At 38.6% G+C, this 20,941-nt stretch overlaps 1 protein-coding gene across 7 annotated transcripts in view; it reads right to left on the bottom strand.

Annotated features, from left to right (window-relative positions):
- LOC127411944 (arginyl-tRNA--protein transferase 1-like) overlaps nucleotides 1–20,941 on the bottom strand; it is a 133,349-nt gene that overhangs the window by 41,083 nt on the left and 71,325 nt on the right. For all 7 annotated transcript variants that reach the window (XR_007892371.1, XM_051647883.1, XM_051647884.1 and 4 more), the window contains 2 exons: nucleotides 16,767–16,948; nucleotides 10,345–10,444 (listed from right to left, as the gene is read on the bottom strand). Coding sequence is in view for 6 of the 7 variants with exons in the window: in XM_051647883.1 (XP_051503843.1) it covers nucleotides 10,345–10,444; nucleotides 16,767–16,948 (282 nt within the window). In the remaining variant the exon portion in view is untranslated. The remainder of the gene's footprint in view (nucleotides 1–10,344; nucleotides 10,445–16,766; nucleotides 16,949–20,941) is intronic.

Here is a 20,941-nt window from a genome sequence, read left to right as displayed (position 1 = left end):
CCAAAGGTACTATCAAAGTAGTCCATGCATTCTGAAGGCATAATATAGGTTTTAGTAAGAAACAACACAAAACTTAAAGGAATATTCCGGGTTCAATACAAGTTAAGCTAAATCGACAGCATTTATAGAATAATGTTGATTACCATAAAATGTATTTAGACTCGTCCCTCATGGAAGATAATGGGGCAAATCCGTAAACATTCAAATACTCACTGTTTCAAAAGTATAGCCACAAGATAAAAAATCCTAAAATGAACATAAAAATTTACAGCCCAAACTTTACAGCCCAAATAATATACAAGTTTTAACAGAATGAAATGTAAGTGCTTTTATGAAATTATAAGCTTCACATTTCTGCCTTTAAACCCTCCAAAAATTGGCTCCATTCACTTCCGTTGTAAGTACATCACTGTAACCTCGATTTTTGCTTCTTATAAAGACAAGGAGGGACGAGTTTATTATTATTTTTTTTTTTTTTTTTTTTTTGTGGTAATCCAAATGATGCCACAAATGCTGTTGATTGAGCTTAACTTGTATTAAACCCAGAATATTCCTTTATAAGGATGTCCCGATACCATTTTTTGAGAATGAGTACGAGAACCGATACTTTCCTGTTCAGTACTCGTTGATACAGATAGTTGTTTTTTTTTTTTCTGAATTCTATATAAACAGTTTATTTCAATTTTATTAATAAAATGGTGTTTAAATGAATAAATTCATTAAAACTTTAAATCAAGTGAAACTAGAACAATTTTCAACATAATATTCTATTATACAGAACCTCACAGCACAATCCAAAATACAACACTTGACTTATTTTTGTCAAATAAAGTGTTGCGCAATATTGCTTTAATATAATACAATAACTATTGATTTCTTCTTTTTCTTCTTCTTATTATTATTACTAGTAGTAGTAGTAGTAATAGTAGTAGTAGTACAGTGAATATTAACTACACAGTAGTGATATATTTCTGTCATAATTTCTTCCACTTAAATTTAGCTTTTACTTTGAAGTCCATTCCGTTTCTGTGTTTTTTTGACGGTAGATTCTCGCTTCCGGAAATGTGTGACCCAATGTGATTATTAAACCGCAAAAGGCTGCTATTTAATTAAATAAATATGTAGTCGGTATGTGCCTCGTGCTACAAATTGAATAAGCGCTCTGTTCACTGTCATCTGCTGCAAACATGGCACGCAATGCTCATGATGATGTTTCATGTGTATGAGCCAAGGAGCTCTAAAAAGGTATGAGGAATCAGTGTCAGCACAACACCGGCTCCACCCATTAACTTTGAAGCACACATCACATGCAAACTATACATTTATCCCTTTAAATCGTGGCCTAAATAATCACACTAGGACATAACATGATTTTAATTTGAGCACTAAATTGTTGCGTAATGACATTCTTACGTCGTACATAATGATATTGGTTTTTGGTATTGGAGCATTTTTACGAGCACACTTACAAGTGCATGAGCGCAGGCACTAGTCCTTGTTCACTTTCATTAAATGCAAAAGAGGGTCCACAATATTTACCCAAAAAAAAAAAAAAAAATCTCCTTTTGTGTTCTACCAAAGAAAGTCATACAGGTTTGATTTGTGGGTGAAGGTTTGGATGAAGGTGGAGGTGAAGGTTTGGCGTTAACACAGTGCATGCATTATCCGTTTAACATCCAAAAAAGGTTTTCGACATTACCCTTGCGGTGAGTGGCTCTTACAGCTAATGAAAAGGCTCTCCAGATGACCGGCAGCCCCCACACAAGCATACAAAGACAACCCCAATACAGTTCTCAGACACTTGTTTCCTTTGGCCGGGATTCGGAATTCACAGGAAGCTTTGGAAAACACCTGGTGGATGGAGAAGGGGGCAGGTGGACGATCATAGCTCAGTTCTGGACGGTCTCCCGCCAGAACCCCACAGTCCCTCTCATTCCACTCCATTAGAGACATTCAGAAGCCTGAAGGCTGGGCACAGTCAAGGGCCAAACAGCCATCAGTGGCTCAGACACAGAATGGACACGACGGGGCCAGGAAGTCACGTCTCGAACTGGAAGGGGGCTGGCTAGTCTGCATTAAGACGAATGGAGATGGCTGGAAATGAGGCTCCAACCAGAGCCTTTGTGTCCATTGAAGTTTAAATGAAGGCCCGTTCTTGGCATTGTGTCTGGTTGTTTTTGTTTACCGTCTACTCCAGTCCTTCTACCACCACACTTACAATATATCCAATATAATAAAGCACTCTTTTCATAATCTAACTTGAAAGTACAATATTGGGGTACCTAATGCAATTGGAAGTGAATGGGGCCAGTCCATACATTTTAAATACACACTGTTTTAAAAGTATAGTCACAAGATCTAAAAATTATAAGTGTTAACATGATTTTATTGCGATTAAATGTCTTTGTGAGATCTAGTGCTCTGTGTATGCATCAAGTACTAGGATGTGTAATCAAGCTTGAAATCATGTTCGTGCCTAGAGACTGCAATTGCATGATGTAAAGTGAAAAAGGAATTATTTTTTGGTCTGTTCTCACCCAAAACCAACTGGATCGCTTCAGAAGACATTGACTAAACCAGTGGAGTGTATAGATTACTTTCAGGCTGATCTTTAGTACTTTCATGCTTTCAGTGTGCTTTTTGAAGCTTCAACATTTTTGTCAACATTCACTTGAATTGTATGGACCTGCAGAGCTGAGATATTCAACTAAAAATATTTTCTTTCTGCAGTAGAAAGTCATACACATCTGGGATGGCATGAGAGTGAGTAAATGAGAGAATTTTTATTTTTGGGTGAACTATCCCTTTAAAGGTACACTCAGTAAGTTCAATTGCACTGCAGGAAACATTGTCAGAGTATTTTAGTATGGTTTTCTGTCCGCATATGCGAAAAAGTCATGAAAATCATACGGTTCTGGTATTTAATTTTTTTTTTAACCAGATCTTGGTTCCCAACCCTAGTGATGACTCTAGAATAGATGTAAATGCTGCTGTGAGAGTGCCGTGCTTTGCCAACAGTCACAGTGAGGGGTACAGAGTGTTCCCAGTCTAAAAAGGAGTGAGCCGCTCTAATGTGATGGTTTTTAGCTCTAAGAGGCTGTCAACGGCGCTCCAGCATGAGCACTCGGGGGCTTTGACAAGACCCAGGGGGTGCTGTGCTTTTAGCAGAAGCGCAGGGCCCGGAGGGAAGGGGGCCATCATGAAACAACACGTTGTGCTGCGATTACTTTCAAGAGGTATCCCAGGACAGCCACAATAATGTCATATGCATTTGCGTTAATAAGCTTTCTGAAAAAAGTGCGTTTTGGGTGTAGGTGAGAAACAGGCAACCTTCTCACCCCTAAACTAAACTCCCAGGGCACAATGGCAAGCTGTGAATGAGATGGATGAGTGGCACTCATCTCTGATCTGAGAGCTGTGCTGGGAGAGATTACTCGTATATAAGAGGGTGAGCTGGGCTCCAACTGAGGTCTATTCATTATTCTACACGCACAACTCTGCAGATCTCAGCTCCCAACAGAAAGAAAGAGACACAAACAACTTCCAGGACTGCAGATGCTCATTCGTTTATATAACCCTTGCAGCATCTGTAAGATGTTTAGCATTAAAAAACAAAAGAGAGTGTGACAAGGAGGAGGGCGTGGCCAGGCTGTGAGGGTGCTTGCCGGTGTTGAGTCACCTAATCAGCCGGGAGGGGGATAATGACGAGCCGGGGGCACCAGTTCGGGAGACAGAGAGACACATGCGGCTGCTGTGTTGTGTGTTTATGCTTGTTTAAGTTCATTTATGTAATTAAAGTTATGTTGACTGCTCTGCTGGTTCTTGCCTCCTCCTTGCTCATCGTTTACCCATTACATTGCTGCTGAAACCCGGGAAGGAGGAGGGATGCGCTGTCATGGAATCCTCGCCGCGGCCGTCCGCCAGGGGATGGAGGAGTCACTGCCAGCCGCCAGGAGTCGGAGGAACCGCTGCCATCCCCCAGGTAGGGGAGGAGTCGTTCCATCCACCAGGGGACGGAGGACTCATTGCCGTCTGCCAGGGGAGAAGCCGTTCTGTCAACAAGGGTTAGGAGGACTCGTTGTCGTCTGCCAGAGGGCGGAGTGGCAGCTAAGGAGCAGGTGACGGCGTGTCCGGGGACCGGCGAGCAAGTTTTTCTCTCTCTCTCCTCTCTCTCAATCTCTCCGTCTCTCCCGCTCGTCCTTTCCCTCTCCCCTCTCCCTCCCCTCGTCTCTCCCATGGCTCCAGAGAGGTGGGGAAGACCTGCCGGTAGAAGGACGGCCGGAAGGGCAGCACCTCCCCTCCAGGAAGGGAGGGGAGTCCGTCATGCTGGAGGTTTCCCCGGCCTGAATCGGGGGGTGGAGGAGTGTGACGAAGAGGAGGGCGTGGCGGACCCGAGTCACCTGATCATCTGGAAGGGGGATAAAGGCGAGCTGTGGGCGCCAGTTCGGGAGAAAGAGAGAGACACATGCGGCCGCTGTGTGTGTGTGTGTTTAGGAGCTGCTGCCATCCGCCAGGGGACGGAGTCGCAGCCGGCCGCCGGGAGTCGGAGGAACCGCTGCCGTCCGCCAGGGGAGGAGCCGTTCCATCCACCAGGGGTCAGAGGACTTGGGGAGGAGCGGCTGTTGTCTGCCAGTGGGCAGAGGAGTGGCTGAGGACCAAGCGTCGGCGTGTCCGGGGACCGGCGAGCAAGTTTCTCTCTCCTCTCTCTCTCTTTCTGTTTCTCCTGCTCGCCCTTTCCCTCTCCCCTCTCCCTCCCCTCATCTCTCCCCAGATTCCCAGGAGGCGGGGTGGACCATCGGCTGGCGGAACGGCCAGAAGGGGAGGGAGTAGGCCAGTCCGGATGGCACCCGGCCTGAATCGGGCGGGGGAGGTGTATGATGAGGAGTGAGGGTGCATGGCCGTCGCTGACTCAAATAATCAGCGGGAGAGAAAGATAAAGGGGAGCCAGAGACACCAGTTTGGGAGAGAGACACATGCGGCTGCTGTGTGTATGTGCATCTATGTGTTTTATGTTTGTTTTAAGTTGAGTTTATGTCATTAAAATTAACGTTGACTGTTCTGCCAGTTCCCGCCACCTCCTCGCCCATCCCTTTCCCTTTACAGAGAGATAAAACCTTAAAGGTGCACTCAGTAATTTTTTCCTCATTACAAAAGTTTAACTCATAAAGACATGAATTGTAATTTTGCAATATATGTAGGAAACTATGAGCAGTCACATTAAAATGAAGACTCCAGTCAAATCAGTAACCTTTTAAATGCTGTTTTATTCTACATGGAGAGGGTCCGCACATGGGCGCTGCCATGTTAGAATCACATGACCAGCCGAATACTACTCGCTTAACCTAAGTAACCATCCTGTTATCTGACACTTTCACTCATTGATTAAAGTATTCATGGTTGACTGTGAATACTACATTTCTACAATGGCATCTTTAACTGAAAACTACTGATTTTTAATGTTACTGCATCCAAGCCGTTAGGTGTCAGTGTAAGTCCAATGTGACACAAAGACAAAAGTTACTGAGTGCTCCTTTAAAGGAATGTTCTGGGTTCAATACAAGTTGAGCTCATTCGACAGCATTTCTGACAAAATTTTCATTTCCACAAAAAATGATTTCGATTCGTTCGTCGGTTATTTAAAAAATGCAAATTTCACAGTTAGAGTAAGGCATTTATAATAGAAGTGAATGGGGCCAATTATAAATACTAAAATACACACGGTTTCAAAAGTATAGCATCAAGACGTAAACATTATAAGTGTGAACATGATTTTAGCATTATAAAATCACTTACTAACCTTATCTGTGTAAAGTTATATCCAATACTGGGGTTGTAAGTGTCTTACTGTAACCGTAATTTTTGATAAACGAGGGGCGAGTCAAAATTAAATTTGTGGTAATCAACATTATGCCACAAATGCTGTTAACTGAGCTTATCTTGTATTGAATCCGGAACATTTCTTTAAAAATAAGGATTACAATTATTTTTCTTTTAATTTAGTACTGTCCAAAAGCAAAAAAAAAAAAAAAAAAATGTATATATATATATATATATATATATATATTTTTTTTTTTTTTTTTTTTTCAGAAGACAAAATAACTTAAACGAACAGTTCACCCAAGAATGAAAATTCTGTCATAATTTACTCACCTTTGGATGCTGTTCCAAACCCATATGACATTCTTTCTTGTCTGGAACACAATATATATGTTAGAAAGTATGTTAGTCTCAGTCACCATTCACTTTCATTGTATTTTTCCCATACAACAAAAGTGAATGGTATCTGAGGCTACTGTAACATTCTGCCTAACATCTTCTGATTTCCAGCAGAAGAACGAAAGTCATACGGGTTTGAAACAACATTAGGGTAAATTAGTAAATGATGACAGATCTTTCATTTTTGGGTGAACTATCTCTTTATGAACCAAGGATGTGTAAACCTTCGAACAAGATAATTAGTGCTAAATCATTTATTATTTTGTCTTGTGAGATTTATGTAAATACCTATCAAATAGCTTCATCAGGGCAATACTAAATAATAAAAAAAAAAACATATTATCCCCCTATTTTCTAAAACAAATTATAAACATCTTGCAGATTCTGCAAAGGGTGTGTTAGCTTATGAGCACAACTGTACAGCCTGAGGATGAAAGGGGTGAATGCTACAATTTTCAGTATACTACCACAGTACTGTAGTGCAGAGAAACACAGAGAGACAGCTAGCGAATTAAAATGCCCACTGGCAATATATATGCTGCACTGCAGATGTACTCAAAGGTTTGAGACAGGGGAAGTGATGTCATACAGTTTCTTAAAGGAGTGCTTAACAGATAAACAGACTGCTGCAGATAAGACATATCAAGCATAATGTATGATGACTTGTAATGAGCTGTGAAAAAATTACGATACACAAACGAGAGGATGGGCCGTTTAGGGGCCGTTCAGGCCGAATGTGTTCTTGCATTAAAAAAAGCTAGACACAGCGCAACAAATGGAATGGAATGCAGTTGTCTAGAGACACGTCTTTGAAAGTTGAAGTTCTTTTAACTTTAAAACAGTGTCTTAAAAATGTGCACAAGACAGAGGAGAAAAATAAAAATAAACAGAGGGGGCCTGGGTAGCTCAGTGTTAAAATACGCTGGCTACTACCCCTGGAGTTCGCTAGCTAGTTCGAATCCCAGGGTGTGCTGAGTGACTCCAGCCAGGTCTCCTAAGCAACCAAATTGGCCCGGTTGCTAGGGAGGGTAGAGTCACTTGGGGTAATCTCCTCGTGGTCGTATAATGTGGTTTGTTCTCGGTGGGGTGCGTGATGAGTTGAACGTGGTTGCCACGGTGGATGGCGTGAAGCCTCCACACGCACTATATCTCCGTGGCAACGCGCTCAACAAGCCACGTGATAAGATGCACGGGTCGACAGTCTCAGACACGGAGGCAACTGGGATTCGTCCTCCGCCAGCTGGACTGAGGCAAATCACTATGCGACCATGAGGACTTAAAAGCACATTGGGTATTCCAAATTGGGAGAAAAAGGGGAAAAATCCAAAAAAATAAAAATAAACAGAGAGTCTTAGCACAACAGTCAAAAACGTCCATCTAGCCCATTTTCACATAATTTTTTTTTTTTTTAAACATGCAAATGGATACAAAAATGCGTTCAGCCCTGACATATGCAGAATAAAGTGCAGCATGAATGAGCTGTTCTTCAATGTGGAAAATGGTTTAGTGGCAGACAGTTCACCTCCGTCAGCGCTGCTTTTTAATTGGGTAAACATGCACTTGATGGACATCTTTGATCAGAATATGGGATAAAGTTTGATTGCATTTTTTGAAGCTGTTTAAACTGTTAAAAACCTGAGTTCTGCTCTACTCGTGGAATTGTTTTTAGCGTAAGGACGTGTTCGGTGTGAACAGCCCCTTAAACTTGCTAGTGAGCATTTTGCTATGGTGTTAAAGGGTTAGTTTACCCAAAAATAAAATTCTGTCATCATTCACTCACCCTCATGTTATTTCAAGCTTATATGACTTTCTTAGACAAACAAAGATATTTTGAAGAATCTCTAGTGCTCTTATTCATAATGGGGACTGAGGCGGTCATACTTCAAAAAGGATGAAAAAAGGACCATAAAGGTACCATAAAGTGACCAACAAAAAAGGCTTCTGAAAACATATGAAAGCATGTGCCAAAAGCAGAAAGAAACTGAAGTCGTTCTTCAAAGAAAATCTTGCCCTCTGACGTAGCTCTCAAATCTCATTCAATTAAAACATGAAGCGTCAAAGTGCGTCACCGCAGGTTTGACGTCAATGACGAGACAGGCAAGAACTAATGATGTTTGGCATCAGTGACATCAAAATTGATGCTACGTATCTTGGGGCAGTATATTTTAATTCAACGCAATGACATTTCAGAGCAATAGTTGAGTAAACAATGACAGAATTTTCACATTTTGGGAGAACTATTCCTTGGAGGAGGAGTGACTACGAAAATTACAGTAGCACTGACCTCTTCCTCAACTGCTAATATCTTCTACAGCTGCATCTGTTCCTTCGCCTTCAGCTCTGGGCTAGCCCATCACTTTTATTTACATTCTTTTCCTCTTTTTCCATCTCCGTCCTCCATATATGAATCAGCTGTTCAGCAGCCCAACATTTCCATCGTCTCAGTCAAACGAAGGCCAACGAGCTCTACGCTCGGCCACACCTGCGCAAGTACTTACATTGAGTTCCCGCTGGACATCTTTAACGCTACTCTGCAAAGTCTTGCAGCCTACCAAACATGGTTCCAAGTCCCTTATCCATAAAAGATGCTGAAAACACCAACTACAAGCCAAGTTTGTGGCTGTAGAAGATGTTGAGGAAACAGCTAACGATGTTAGCGCCTCCGTAAGCTGCGTGACTGGACAGAGCGCTAACAGCGCCAACTCTGGAAGCATAGCTCGACATTTTCCATGACGTATTCACACCAAGAGGCATAGGGGTTGAAAAGCAAGCCTGTGATTGCGATACTGAGATAGCATTAATGAATTCTGGACGACGAAGTTGGGTTAGCGGCGAGTCATGTATTAGCTTTCCAAACTTCAGTGATGTAGTTTAAGTGTTCCACCAAAATACAGCTGTTGTATCTAGTCTTAAATCTGAGCTTTACTGACATTTTAGGAGTGTTGCATGACCTGGAAATGGGTTGGCAATGGCAACTTTATTAAAAAAATCTAGCAAAAATCTAAAAAATAAAAGTCCTCTAGCGAATCAACTTAAAGGAAATATGTATAAATGTATAAATAATACTTCAAGGAATAGTTCACCCAAAAATGAAAATTCTCTCATCATTTACTCACCCTCATGCCATCCCAAATGTGTATGACTTACTTTCTTCTGCAGAACACAAAGGTTTTTAGAACAATATTTTCAGCTCTGTGGCTGAATATTCAGCAGAAGCACAAAAGTCATACACATCTGGGATGGCATGAGGGTGAGTAAATGATGAGAGAATTTTCATATTTTGGTGAACTATTCCTTTAAGCTCTATCAACAGTATCTGTAGCCTGATGTTAATTTCCACAGAAAATACTTTCAGCTTTTCCCTCATATTGTAAAACAAACAATACAATTTTAGTTTACGGTGTCTCAAACGTTAGATTGTTGCAGGCGCTTACATAAGAGTGTGGGGCATTTGAAGACATCATGCATGGCTATACGAGTGCTGAGAGGCTTTAAGTAAGAAATGAACAGGAAAAAAGTATCAAAGGTTTTATGCTGTGTCCTCTTGAATCAACAGTACACAGGTCTAACAGAGGAGAAGGGAGTTTTACAGAAGTGAGGCACTGCGATCTCTCCACGATGAGTCTTTTGGGAGCAGTAATGAGGGAAACAGATCACAGCGGCAACCAAGCAGAGAGGTGTAAGGCTGGCTGGAGGGAAGGGAATAGAGAATTAACACCTTTAACAGGTGTCTACTTTACCTCTCAATGGGTCCTCCGCCAACAAAAAAAACCCCACTCCCCCCAAAAGCCACCTCGTTGATTATACAACCACTGCAAAAGTCTCTAAATCTTCTCAGCAGTGTGATAGAGAGGATTGATGCTAATGCATTTTGAAATATTTAAGGATGTGGATGCATCAGTCTGGACTTGTACCACCAAGAAAGCCATCTTGATTTACATTCAGCAAAATGTAGTCTAGGGAAAACGTTCTTTTAAAGTGTTTTGAAAGACAAAGTACGATAGAACGATTTCTACTTAAGTTAAGCAGCGTTCAGTAACTCCAACAAGGTTATATGATCCTGACCAGGGAAAGCAGAACAGAGGAACAGAGATGAGAACAATGACTTGGACAAGAAACATGCTGTACCTTATAGCGCATCTTGGGGCAGGAATGGACGTAGAAACCCAGATAGTAATAGGCGAGTTTGGGTGACTGCTTCTGTAACTGCCTGGTGAAGGCGATCTCCCTGCAAAGCAAACAAAAAAAGACAGTTTGTTTATACTTTGGAGGCACATATTCATCTCTATTCAGATCTAATGTTTAATTGTAAACTCCTACAACTCCTCTTTTTAAAGGAATATTCTGGGTTCAATATAAGTTAAGCTCAATCAACAGCATTTGTGGCATAATGTTGGTTACCACGTAAAAATATTACTTAGACTATAACATTTTTAAATAAAAATAGTTCTGATATCTAATACCGGAATAACAGTATTTAATTGTCATGAAAACACAGACTGGCCCCATTCATACCCATTGTAAGTGCCTTCCTGTAACCCTGAATTTTTCTATTTATCATTTTTTTAATAAAACTATTATGTTTTTTAAGGAAATCAAAATTTTCATTTTTGAGTGAACTATCCCATTAAATTTTGACATTGTGTCTGTACTTATTCATTTAATTTATAATAATATATATATATATACACACACACACACACACACACACACACACTCACACACTACCGGTCAAAAGTTTTGAAACACTTACTCGTTCTTTATTATAATTTTTTTCACATTTTAGAATAATAGTAAAGTCATCAAAACTATGGAACAACAAATGGAACTATGGGAATTATGTTGTGATTAAACAAAATCCAAAATAAATCAAAACTGTGTATAAATATTTGAGCATCTTCAAAGTAGTCACACTTTACCTAGAATTTGCAGACATGAACTCTTGACATTTTCTCAACCAACTTCTTGAGGTATCACCCTGGGATGCTTTTTAAACAGTATTGAAGGAGTTCCCATCTATGTTGAGCACTTATTGGCTGCTTTTCTTTATTATTTGGTCCAAGTCATCAATTTCAAAAACTTTTTTTTTTTAATTAAATTTTAGTTTTATAATGAAATAAATTATTATGTTTATATTTTTGTCTACAAAACTAATTTCAAACATTTAAGCATACGCCTTCAGATCAAAAGATTTTTAAAATCATGAGAAACATTTCAGTCAAGTGTTTCAAAACTTTTGTATCTTTTTTTTTTTATTTTTACCTGAAACATTTAACTGTGTTTCTGGAAGTGCGGATGAATAGGAAGTGGACAAGAAAACAAAAGGAAGTTTTTCAAAAGGAGATTTATACTTCCTCCTGCAAGCTATAAAGGAGCTCTCTCTCTCTCTCACTCTCTCTCTCTCTCTCTCTCTCTCATTCCCTGCACAAATGTGTTTCTCTGTTCCATAAATAAATCCTGCTCTTTTCTCTCTCTCTCTCTCTCTCTCTCTCTCTCTCTCTCTTTTGTATTTTGTAGGCCTCAAACTCTCTATCTTCCCAAAAATTAGTGGGAGAAATCTTCTTTTTTCTTTGCAGGAAAAGGAGAGGTAGAGAGATAGAGAGCAGCCAAAGAAAAATAAAAGTAGTGGAAAATAAAATAAAGCCTGAGAGAGAGAGAGTGAGAGAGAGAGAGAGAGAGAGAGAGAGAGCGCAAGAGATAGATAAAGAGAGAAAAGGCAAAAAGAAGCGACGACAAACAGCGAGGTGCTGGAAGGTCACGCGGACGCTGCCAGATTCCCAGGTTCCCATCCTCTGGTGACAAAGCCTGGCTCTTTATGAATGAGAGACACATAAGGAGAGGCTGTGGAACCCATTCACAAAAAAAGATGGAGAAAGAAAGAGCGAGAGAATGAAAGGGTAGCAGCCCCCTCCCTTTGATTCTAACCCCAGTCCCCACCCGCTTAGCACTGGCAGCAGTTTGAAGCCCCCATTATCTCCTCTTCAGTGCTCTGACACCCCTATACAAGCCAATTATACCACAGCGCTCACTACGGGCAAGACACCTGCTTAATATTAATGTCACACACACACAAAGACAGACTCTGCACACAGCCTATGGACAAAGAAGGAGATTTCCCTGTGTCTACACAATACATTGTGTAAAGAGATACACACAATATAGCAAGAACGGCAATAAACTGCAAAGAAGCCAAAAATACACCTATTCAAAACACATTCTCTGAAAACAGGTCTTGATATCTTGTGCTAAAAAAACAAGACAAAACTAATGATTAAGATGGTGAATCTCATATTTAAGTCATATCTGTGTTATATTTAAAAAACAAAACAAAAAAATTACAATATTCCCACAAGAAATTGATTTTTACAGAATTAACAATCATAATTAAATTTCAGCTTGCATGCTTGGTGCACACAGGAAATAAGTTTTGTTTTTTGTTTATCTTAACTAGCCATTCATCATTATTTTTACCGTCCACACACACGCAGTCCGGCGCAGCATGGAGACGCATATCTGCACAGTGTCTCATCCTGTGCTCCAACAATCTCACTCAATCACAATGACACACAACAGCACAAGGACACTGACCCCGCACTTGACACCAGCTGCTCAGGGCACAACACTGCCCCAGGTACAATCTACACTTCTCCATCACGCTTTCTCTCGCTGTTTTTCCTCTAGACCGTTTCTTATTCTTCTGTTTGAGAGAAATGAGGCTCCCGAGGGCCCCCCCGATATCCAAAACTCAGTATCACACTAACACACACACACACATCTGGCATCTCCTGTAAAGTGTAGCCTAATCAGGTGAGAACGCCATTTGAAATATTCAGACACAGGACTGTTATTTTAAGTGTGAGGGTGGGTGTGTATGGTTGTATTTTGTTGAGATCTACCGAAACTCGGTTGTACCATTCTATTTATTTAAAGTTGTTTAGCGATTTGTCATTATTATATCTGGGTATTTCTTCAACTTAGGGCATGTTCCTGTCCCAGGGGTTGATTTTTATTTAAAAAATGAACAGATTTCAAACTTTTTTGTAACATGAAGGTTACATTAAAACTGACTTGAAACTTTTCACCAAACCTTCCTCATTTATTTTTGGTAATTTTTAAACGCCTTATTATATGTATATATATATATATATATATATATATATATATATATAGATATATATATATATTTTTTTTTTTTTTTTGCCTTGTCCCAGACCCAGACTTTTAAATAACTATGTAAATCCTTTCTAAAAACACAAATTATTACATGTTTAAAACTATAATAATGTAAACACAGAATGAAATAAAGCATTTCAATATTTATTGTGTGAAAAATATTTCTATCAACTTTAAAAAAAAAATTATGACCATTACAGAGCGTCATTTCCACCACACCAAACAATTTTGCCCCTAATAAAGTTTTTTCTAAAGTAAGTGTACTTGTTAACCAATTTGACAGAAGTGTCAGTGAAGAGCATGCTTGAGATGAAATATGATACAAGTGAATTTGATGTTCTTTGAAGAAAACAAAGAAAATTCAAGGTAAATATCACTTGAAAGCAGAATAATTATTAGGCGACTTTTCCAATCAAGCTGTAATTTGGCCAAATTACGCAAAAAGTCCAAAAATAATATTAAATTGTGTGTATTTAGGATACATTAAATGTTAGCTATGAAATTAAGGCGGCTTTACACTGTACGCGGTCACCACGTGTGCCCTATTCATTTATTTTTAATGAGAGACAGGAAGCAGTCGAAGCAGCACTGCTTTCCAAGCTCGCTCACGAGAATCCTGCCGCTCTGTTGTGCACGAATGCTTGCGGCGCACATCGCGCAAAAAATATATTTTATCTCTCCGCAGCTGCAGCTTGTCATTGACCAATCAGAGGGGATTTTTTCATAAGAAATCAAATGCCATGTAGCTTTTACATAGTCAAAAACATCATGGATGATGTAGTATTAGCTGTGGTAGATTTTCCTGAACTTTATAACACAAACAAACTTAAATGTAGCACTTGATGTGATTACTGTTATTTACAGTGCATTCAGAAAGTATTCAGACCCCTTCATTTTTTCACATTTTGTTATGTTGCAGCCTTATGCTAAAATGCTTAAAATATTTTTTTTCCACATCAATCTACACTCCATACCCCATAATGACAAAGCAAAAAACAGATTTTTGACAACTTTGCACATTTCTTAAAAAGCAAAAACTGAAATATCACATTGACATAAGTATTCAGACCCTAACCCAGACTCTTAGCTCAGTACTTTGGCAGTGATTACAGCCTTCAGTCTTTGGAGTACTTAAGAATTATGGAGGCCACTGTGATCTTGGGAACCTTCAATTCAGCCAAAAAAAAATTTGTAGCCTTCCCCAGATCTGTGCCTCAACACAATCCTGTCTCTGAGCTCTGCAGGCAGTTCCTTTGACCTCATGGCTTGGTTTTTGCTCTGATATGCATTTTCAGCTGTAAGACGTTATATAGACAGGTGTGTGCCTTTCCAAATCATGTCCAGTCAATTGAATTTGCCACAGGTGGACTCCAATCGAAGTGTAGAAAAATCTCAAAGATGAACCCGAGAAATGGGATGCACCTGAGCTAAATTTCAAGTGTCATAGCAAAGGGTCTGAATACTTAAGTCAATGTAATATTTCAGTTTTTTCTTTTGAATACAAAAGTTTTTTGCTTTGTCATTATGGGGTATGGAGTGTAGACTGATGTGAAGAAAATAATCATTTAAAGTATTTTAGCATAAGGCTGCAACAACAAAATGCGAAAAAAAATAAGGGGTCTGAATACTTTCTGAATGTGCTGAATATGTTATTTAAGGTATTTATAGAATGTCAAAAAATTTGCCAATAAAAGATGAAATAACGAAGTCTATTTCTTAAACCACTTGTTAAAGTAAATGTGGAACTCACCTGAGACATGGAATATAATATTTACATTAACACATTTTATGAAGAAAAAAGTGGCATTTTATTAAGTCTTATTTGCTATTACTTACATGCAATACAGTATTTACAGTAATCACCTCAGAGACACAGCATCTTAGCGCTCGCTAGCATTGTTTGAACTGAAACAGTAGGAGGCATCAGTGTGCATTTACACCAGATGCGGCAAGTTTGCAAGCAAAGCCTGCCGCCCACCGCGTCCCATGTAAAACCACCTTTAGCTTCAGCGAGAAAGGACTCGACCATTTTATTCCAAAATCGTTAAAAATGTAATTTCATCACAGAATTCTACTAAGCACAATACAGAATTTGAGATGTGGTAGAAATGACACTGTGGTGGGAATATTCACGACTTTCAGGGGGGGAAAAAGTGCATACGCTGTAGGACATTGTTGGTAGACAAATGAGAGAGTGAAAAGATTTTTTAAAAGAGACTTTACTTTCTAGACATCCAGAGCTAAAAGTGCCCCAAGGCAAACAAACACCCATATATAATTGTGGAATTGTTTATATGTTTTTTCATTTGTATTATTATCATATTATGATTTAATTACTATTTATGCAATTTATTTTATTTTATTATATAAATATGAAATATATAAGGCTAATGTTTGTGTTTTAATGTTTTTATTGTTGTAGCCTAATGATAATTTAGTTACAATTGAGCAAAAAGGCAAAAACAGCTTATATTCAATATCGGTACTGCATATTGGTTCTGCGTAAAGGTTATTGGACATGTAAACATAAAAATAATCTGTATCAGCATCAGTTGCAAAAACATCAATATTAGTCAATCTCTAGAATTTTAAAAGCAAGTCTCATCAAAAGCACACTGATGTACCAGCACATATACTGCATACACATTTATGCACTGTCAAACATTGAGAATTCTGGTTTTATTACATATGCAAGGAAAAATGTGTACCACTACTGCTATTAAAGTTTTGCAGGGACCTGGTGTAGCCTAGTGGTTAGTGATCAGATCAGATCAAATCAAATCAAATCAAATCAAATCAAATATAAAAAATAAAATAAATTACATCTAAAAACTAAACTAAAATATAAATGCCAAACTGCAATCTTATTGGCTGGTTTCTACGTAATTTCCGTCAGTCAGGGTGCAGTTTATATCAGTCCACTGGGAAACTACCTCGTAAAGTCATGTTTACAAGGTGGTATGTTTATACAATGAGCGCTTCAGAAGATGAACTACTGTAGACAGGATTTGTCAAGGTTTCAAATTTCTTTACTAAACATAGTAATGTGTCCTGCTTACTATTTTTGGATGGACTAGAGTCTACACACATATTCTAATTAATTATTGGTGTTACAAATACAAACATTTGCATAGACTGGTGTGCCATTACCTGATCAGTTGAAGTATCAGTTTCAGATTTCAGTCACCATTCACTTTCATTGTATCCTTTCTGTTTCCATACAATGAAAGTGAACTGTGACTGAGGCAGTCAGACCCTTTTGTGTTCCACATAAGAAAGCAAGTCATACAGGTTTGGAATGACATAAGGGTGAGTAAATGATGGCAGAATGTTAATTTTTGGGTGAATTATTCCTTTCAACATAGAGACAGACAAACCTGAGAGCAGAGTAGGTGCCCAGAGAGAGTGAGGAGAAGTCAGGGTGGTAGTAGAGATACACAGATGACACACAGAATGGCAAGATGTCCAGAACACCCACAGCAACTATTCTACCATCCAACCAGTACTGCTGATGAAATGATCCATAGCCCACATCAGGACCATCAGGAGCTGACTCAGCCTAGAAAAGGGAGAAAACAGATTTATTACATAATATAAATTAATTAATGTGCATTGTTTTATTGGTATGCAGCTAAGCAGCCACTGATTTGGCAATAAGAATGTACAAAAATTGGTCATGCCAATCAAGCACCTTAACCCTAGAATGCAAATGTGGGTCCTATTTATCCCTTATGTGTTTCCTATGGTATTCAATGCATTTAATACTGGTATTATTTTTGTAATACACTGAATGTTTTCAGTTTCCACTTGTTATGTAATTAAATATATGTTAAATACCTTGTTCACGTTTATATTTGTGTAGTATGCAAGTATATTCAGCAAATGCTTATTTCCAAAGTGCTTGACATTACACCCATTACAGGGACAGTGCTCGTGGAGCAACCTGAGATTAGATGATTAGCAAGGGCGCAATGTTTATAGCTCCTGGTGCACTTCATAGTGTGTTTGAACTTGCAACTTTTCTTTTTTTAGTATGCCTCACCACTCCAAACAACAAATATAGCTACATATAATAATATAGATTGTCATTTGGCAATATAGAGTACATAAGGTTGTCATTTTACAAGTTTATGACAAACTAGATTAAAATGATTGACAGACAGATAGATAGATAAAATGTCAGGCAGGCAGGCAGACAGACAGACAGACAGATATAAACAGACAGACAGACAGATAGATAAATAGTGACAGACAGACAGACAGAGAGATGACAACAGACAGACAGATGACGACAGACAGACAGACAGAAGACAACAGACAGACAGATAAATGTCAGACAGACAGAAAGATAGACAGATAGATAGATAGATAGACAGACAGACAGATAGATGATGACAGACAGATAGAAGACAACAGACAGACAGATAAATGACAGACAGACGACAACAGACAGACAGATAAATGACAGACAGACAGACAGACAACGACAGACAGACAGATAAATGACAGACAGACAGATAGATAGACAGATAGACAAACGGATAGACAGACAGATAGATAGACAGATAGATGATGACAGACAGATAAATGACAGACAGACAGACACATAGATAGACAGATAGATAGACAGACAGAAGACAACAGACAGACAGATAAATGACAGACAGACAGATGACAGACAGACAACAGACAGACAGATAGACAAACAGATAGACAGACAGACAGACAGACAGATAAATGACAGACAGACAGACAGACAGACGATGACAGATAGACAGACAACAGACAGACAGACAGACAGATAGACAGACAGACAACAGATAGACAGACAGACAGACAGACAGATAGATAGATATTGTAAAAGAAAAAAAATATCCAAGTCCATTGTACTTATTTAAATGTTTGTGTGGGTAAAATTGTTATGTTAACTATTTAAAAATGTAAATTACAAATTAAGTTACTAATTAAATTATCATCAGAGTAATTTGATAAAGAATAAGCATCTAGATATTGCCTGGGTCTTTTTTGACCAGCATATGCATTAAAGCGGGGTGAAGTTCAATTGATGCATTCAAGGGTTAAACTGAAAACTGAACCATTTATTAACAACTTTATTAAAATTAATCATTGTACTACAGAAAAGGAAATATCACACATTATATCACACAAATCCAATCAGGTCCACACATCAGTTCTCAGCCCAGTATAACTGTAATAATAATGAGAAAATACCTTTATAATCTGTCATCATTTTAAAATAATTCAAATTCAGCTTTTTAGTAACTCTTTGCACAACAGCAATAAATAATGTATTACATTACACCATATTGTTTCTGCTTACAAATATGTTGAATTTATCTTGCAACACTAAAAAGTTAAACTGACATTTAATTCTTTGTTTGGCTCTGTATCTACCAAGAATTTTTGTTTTAAATTTGAGATTTTTTTCCATTCTATGAAGATTGATGGTGTCTAGGGCTAACATTCTGCCTAACATCGCCTCAGTGTTCCACAGAAGAAAGGAAATCAAATGGTTTTGGAACAACTTAAAGGTGAGTAAAAGAAGACAGAATTTACATTTTGGGGGGAACAATCTCTTTAAAAAATAACAACAAACGCATTTAACATAAGTTGAAGTTTGAAGGTTGCACTTGTATTATAGGACATTTTTGAGACTGTTACATTTTGATAAAGAATATTTTCAGAAGAACAAAAGCATGTGAAAGTACTGTAACAATATTTATCAGAATAGTTTGGTTTGGCAATGCCAAAGCCATAACCTAATGATAACGACCATTCTATAATTAGGGGTTATGTCAAAACAGCATTTTATTTAAAAGGAAAGTTCATGCATAAGTGTAAATTCTGTCATCATTTACTCACCCTCATGTCGTTCCAAACACAAATACTTTCATAAGCAGAACACAAAAGGAGATATTTGGCAAAATGACAGCATCAGTCACCATTCACTTTCTCTGTGTTAAAAAAAAAAAAAAGATCTAATTTTGCTACGAAAGCAAGAAAGTCATACGGCTTTGAAACTACATGAGGGTGGTTAAATGGTAACAGAATTTTTATTTCGGGGTGAACTATCCCTATTAAGGTGCATTACCAAAAGAGCACAATCATGTTTCTATCATCAAAAAGCTGACAAAGTTGTGAAATATGCTCCTGTGTGTGTGCGTGCAATAAATGAGTCAATCAATGCTCAAACAATTTGAGAGTTTCTACTTGCAAAAGAACACGGGTGTACAGTAGCCCGCTAATCATTCCCAAATGTGTGCTGAGAGCGGAGGTGTGTGTTTACGAAGCAGGACTCCACACCAGGCATGCACAATCGAGAAAGGGGGTTTTAATAAAAATCCTTGCATGAAAAGAATCAATCTTACTCTAAAAGCCCAAACAACAGGGGTACAAGGAGCCGTTTCTACCCTCTGACTGAATATGGATTTATATCAGGGCCAGCAGTGAGTAGAACCAAAAAAAACACAACTACTGTTGTGTCTGAAGATGAGAGTGCACATTCCTGCATGTGACATGAACGAAATCATGTGTGCATATTTGAATACGTCTGCTGTGTTGGACAGCAGTAAAGCCACAAACCGTTACCTGCCCGAGATCATGTATCGCACTCAAACCTTCACGCTGGCCTTTTTTAATCAAGTAGCTCATTGAGGAGGGCGCATTATTCACTCTATTCCACCAATGAGACTTCAAATTGCTCAGTGGGAGGGGGTTATGCGGCCGTAGCCGTAATGGGATCTCTCCAAGGGCCTAAAAGCCCATCTGGGTCCAGTTAGCCTTGCAGGAAGGCAGCTCATTATCACAACACCAGGAGAGCGCCTCGGCCAATCCGTTCAGTATGAGGGACTTCAGAGGCTGCTTCGCCACGTCACGGCCACTCACCTCCAAATTAAAACCAACACAAACTCACAGACAGAAAAACCACAACGTCTTTCGAAGTATTGAACTTTTTGCTTTAGTCAAGTTAAAACAGACAAAAAAAATCTCAGACAAAAATCAAGTATGGGTTTCTTCAACTTTGGGCACTTTTAGCACAGTGGACTTCTAGAAAGTAAAGTCTCAATAGAAGTTTTTCACAGGAGATTTATGACATTTTTGTCATTTCCAGCACGTCAAAATCTGTATTTTGCTTATTAGAATTCTGTGTTGGAAATGGCGCTAATTGAAATGACATTTGTGACATTTTTTTGGCAAAGTGACACCTTGATTGGAAATGACGCCGAACAAAAATATCCTGCTCACAAGTGATATTTACCTTGATTTATTTATTTTTTTCTTCAAATATCACTTGTCTCATGTTTCATATCAAGCATGCTTTTCACTGTGCTGGAAATAAAACCACATATGTCAGTTAGTTGTAATTTGTTTAGTTTTTTTAATTTATAGAAATCATTTTCACACATAAATATTATATTACTTTTTTTCGCTCTTTGTTATCATCATTTTAAACATGTAAAAAAAACATCTCTCTTTTTGTGACCTTCATATAACAAAAAAATATATATTTTCTTTAATCTGTCAGTTTTAA

This window comes from Myxocyprinus asiaticus, chromosome 21 (genome assembly GCF_019703515.2).
Source record: "Myxocyprinus asiaticus isolate MX2 ecotype Aquarium Trade chromosome 21, UBuf_Myxa_2, whole genome shotgun sequence".
In the NCBI taxonomy this organism is placed as follows: Eukaryota; Metazoa; Chordata; class Actinopteri; order Cypriniformes; family Catostomidae; genus Myxocyprinus; species Myxocyprinus asiaticus.
The sequence above is the reverse complement of the archived record's forward strand: the minus strand, read 5'-3'. Positions and strand labels throughout refer to the sequence as shown.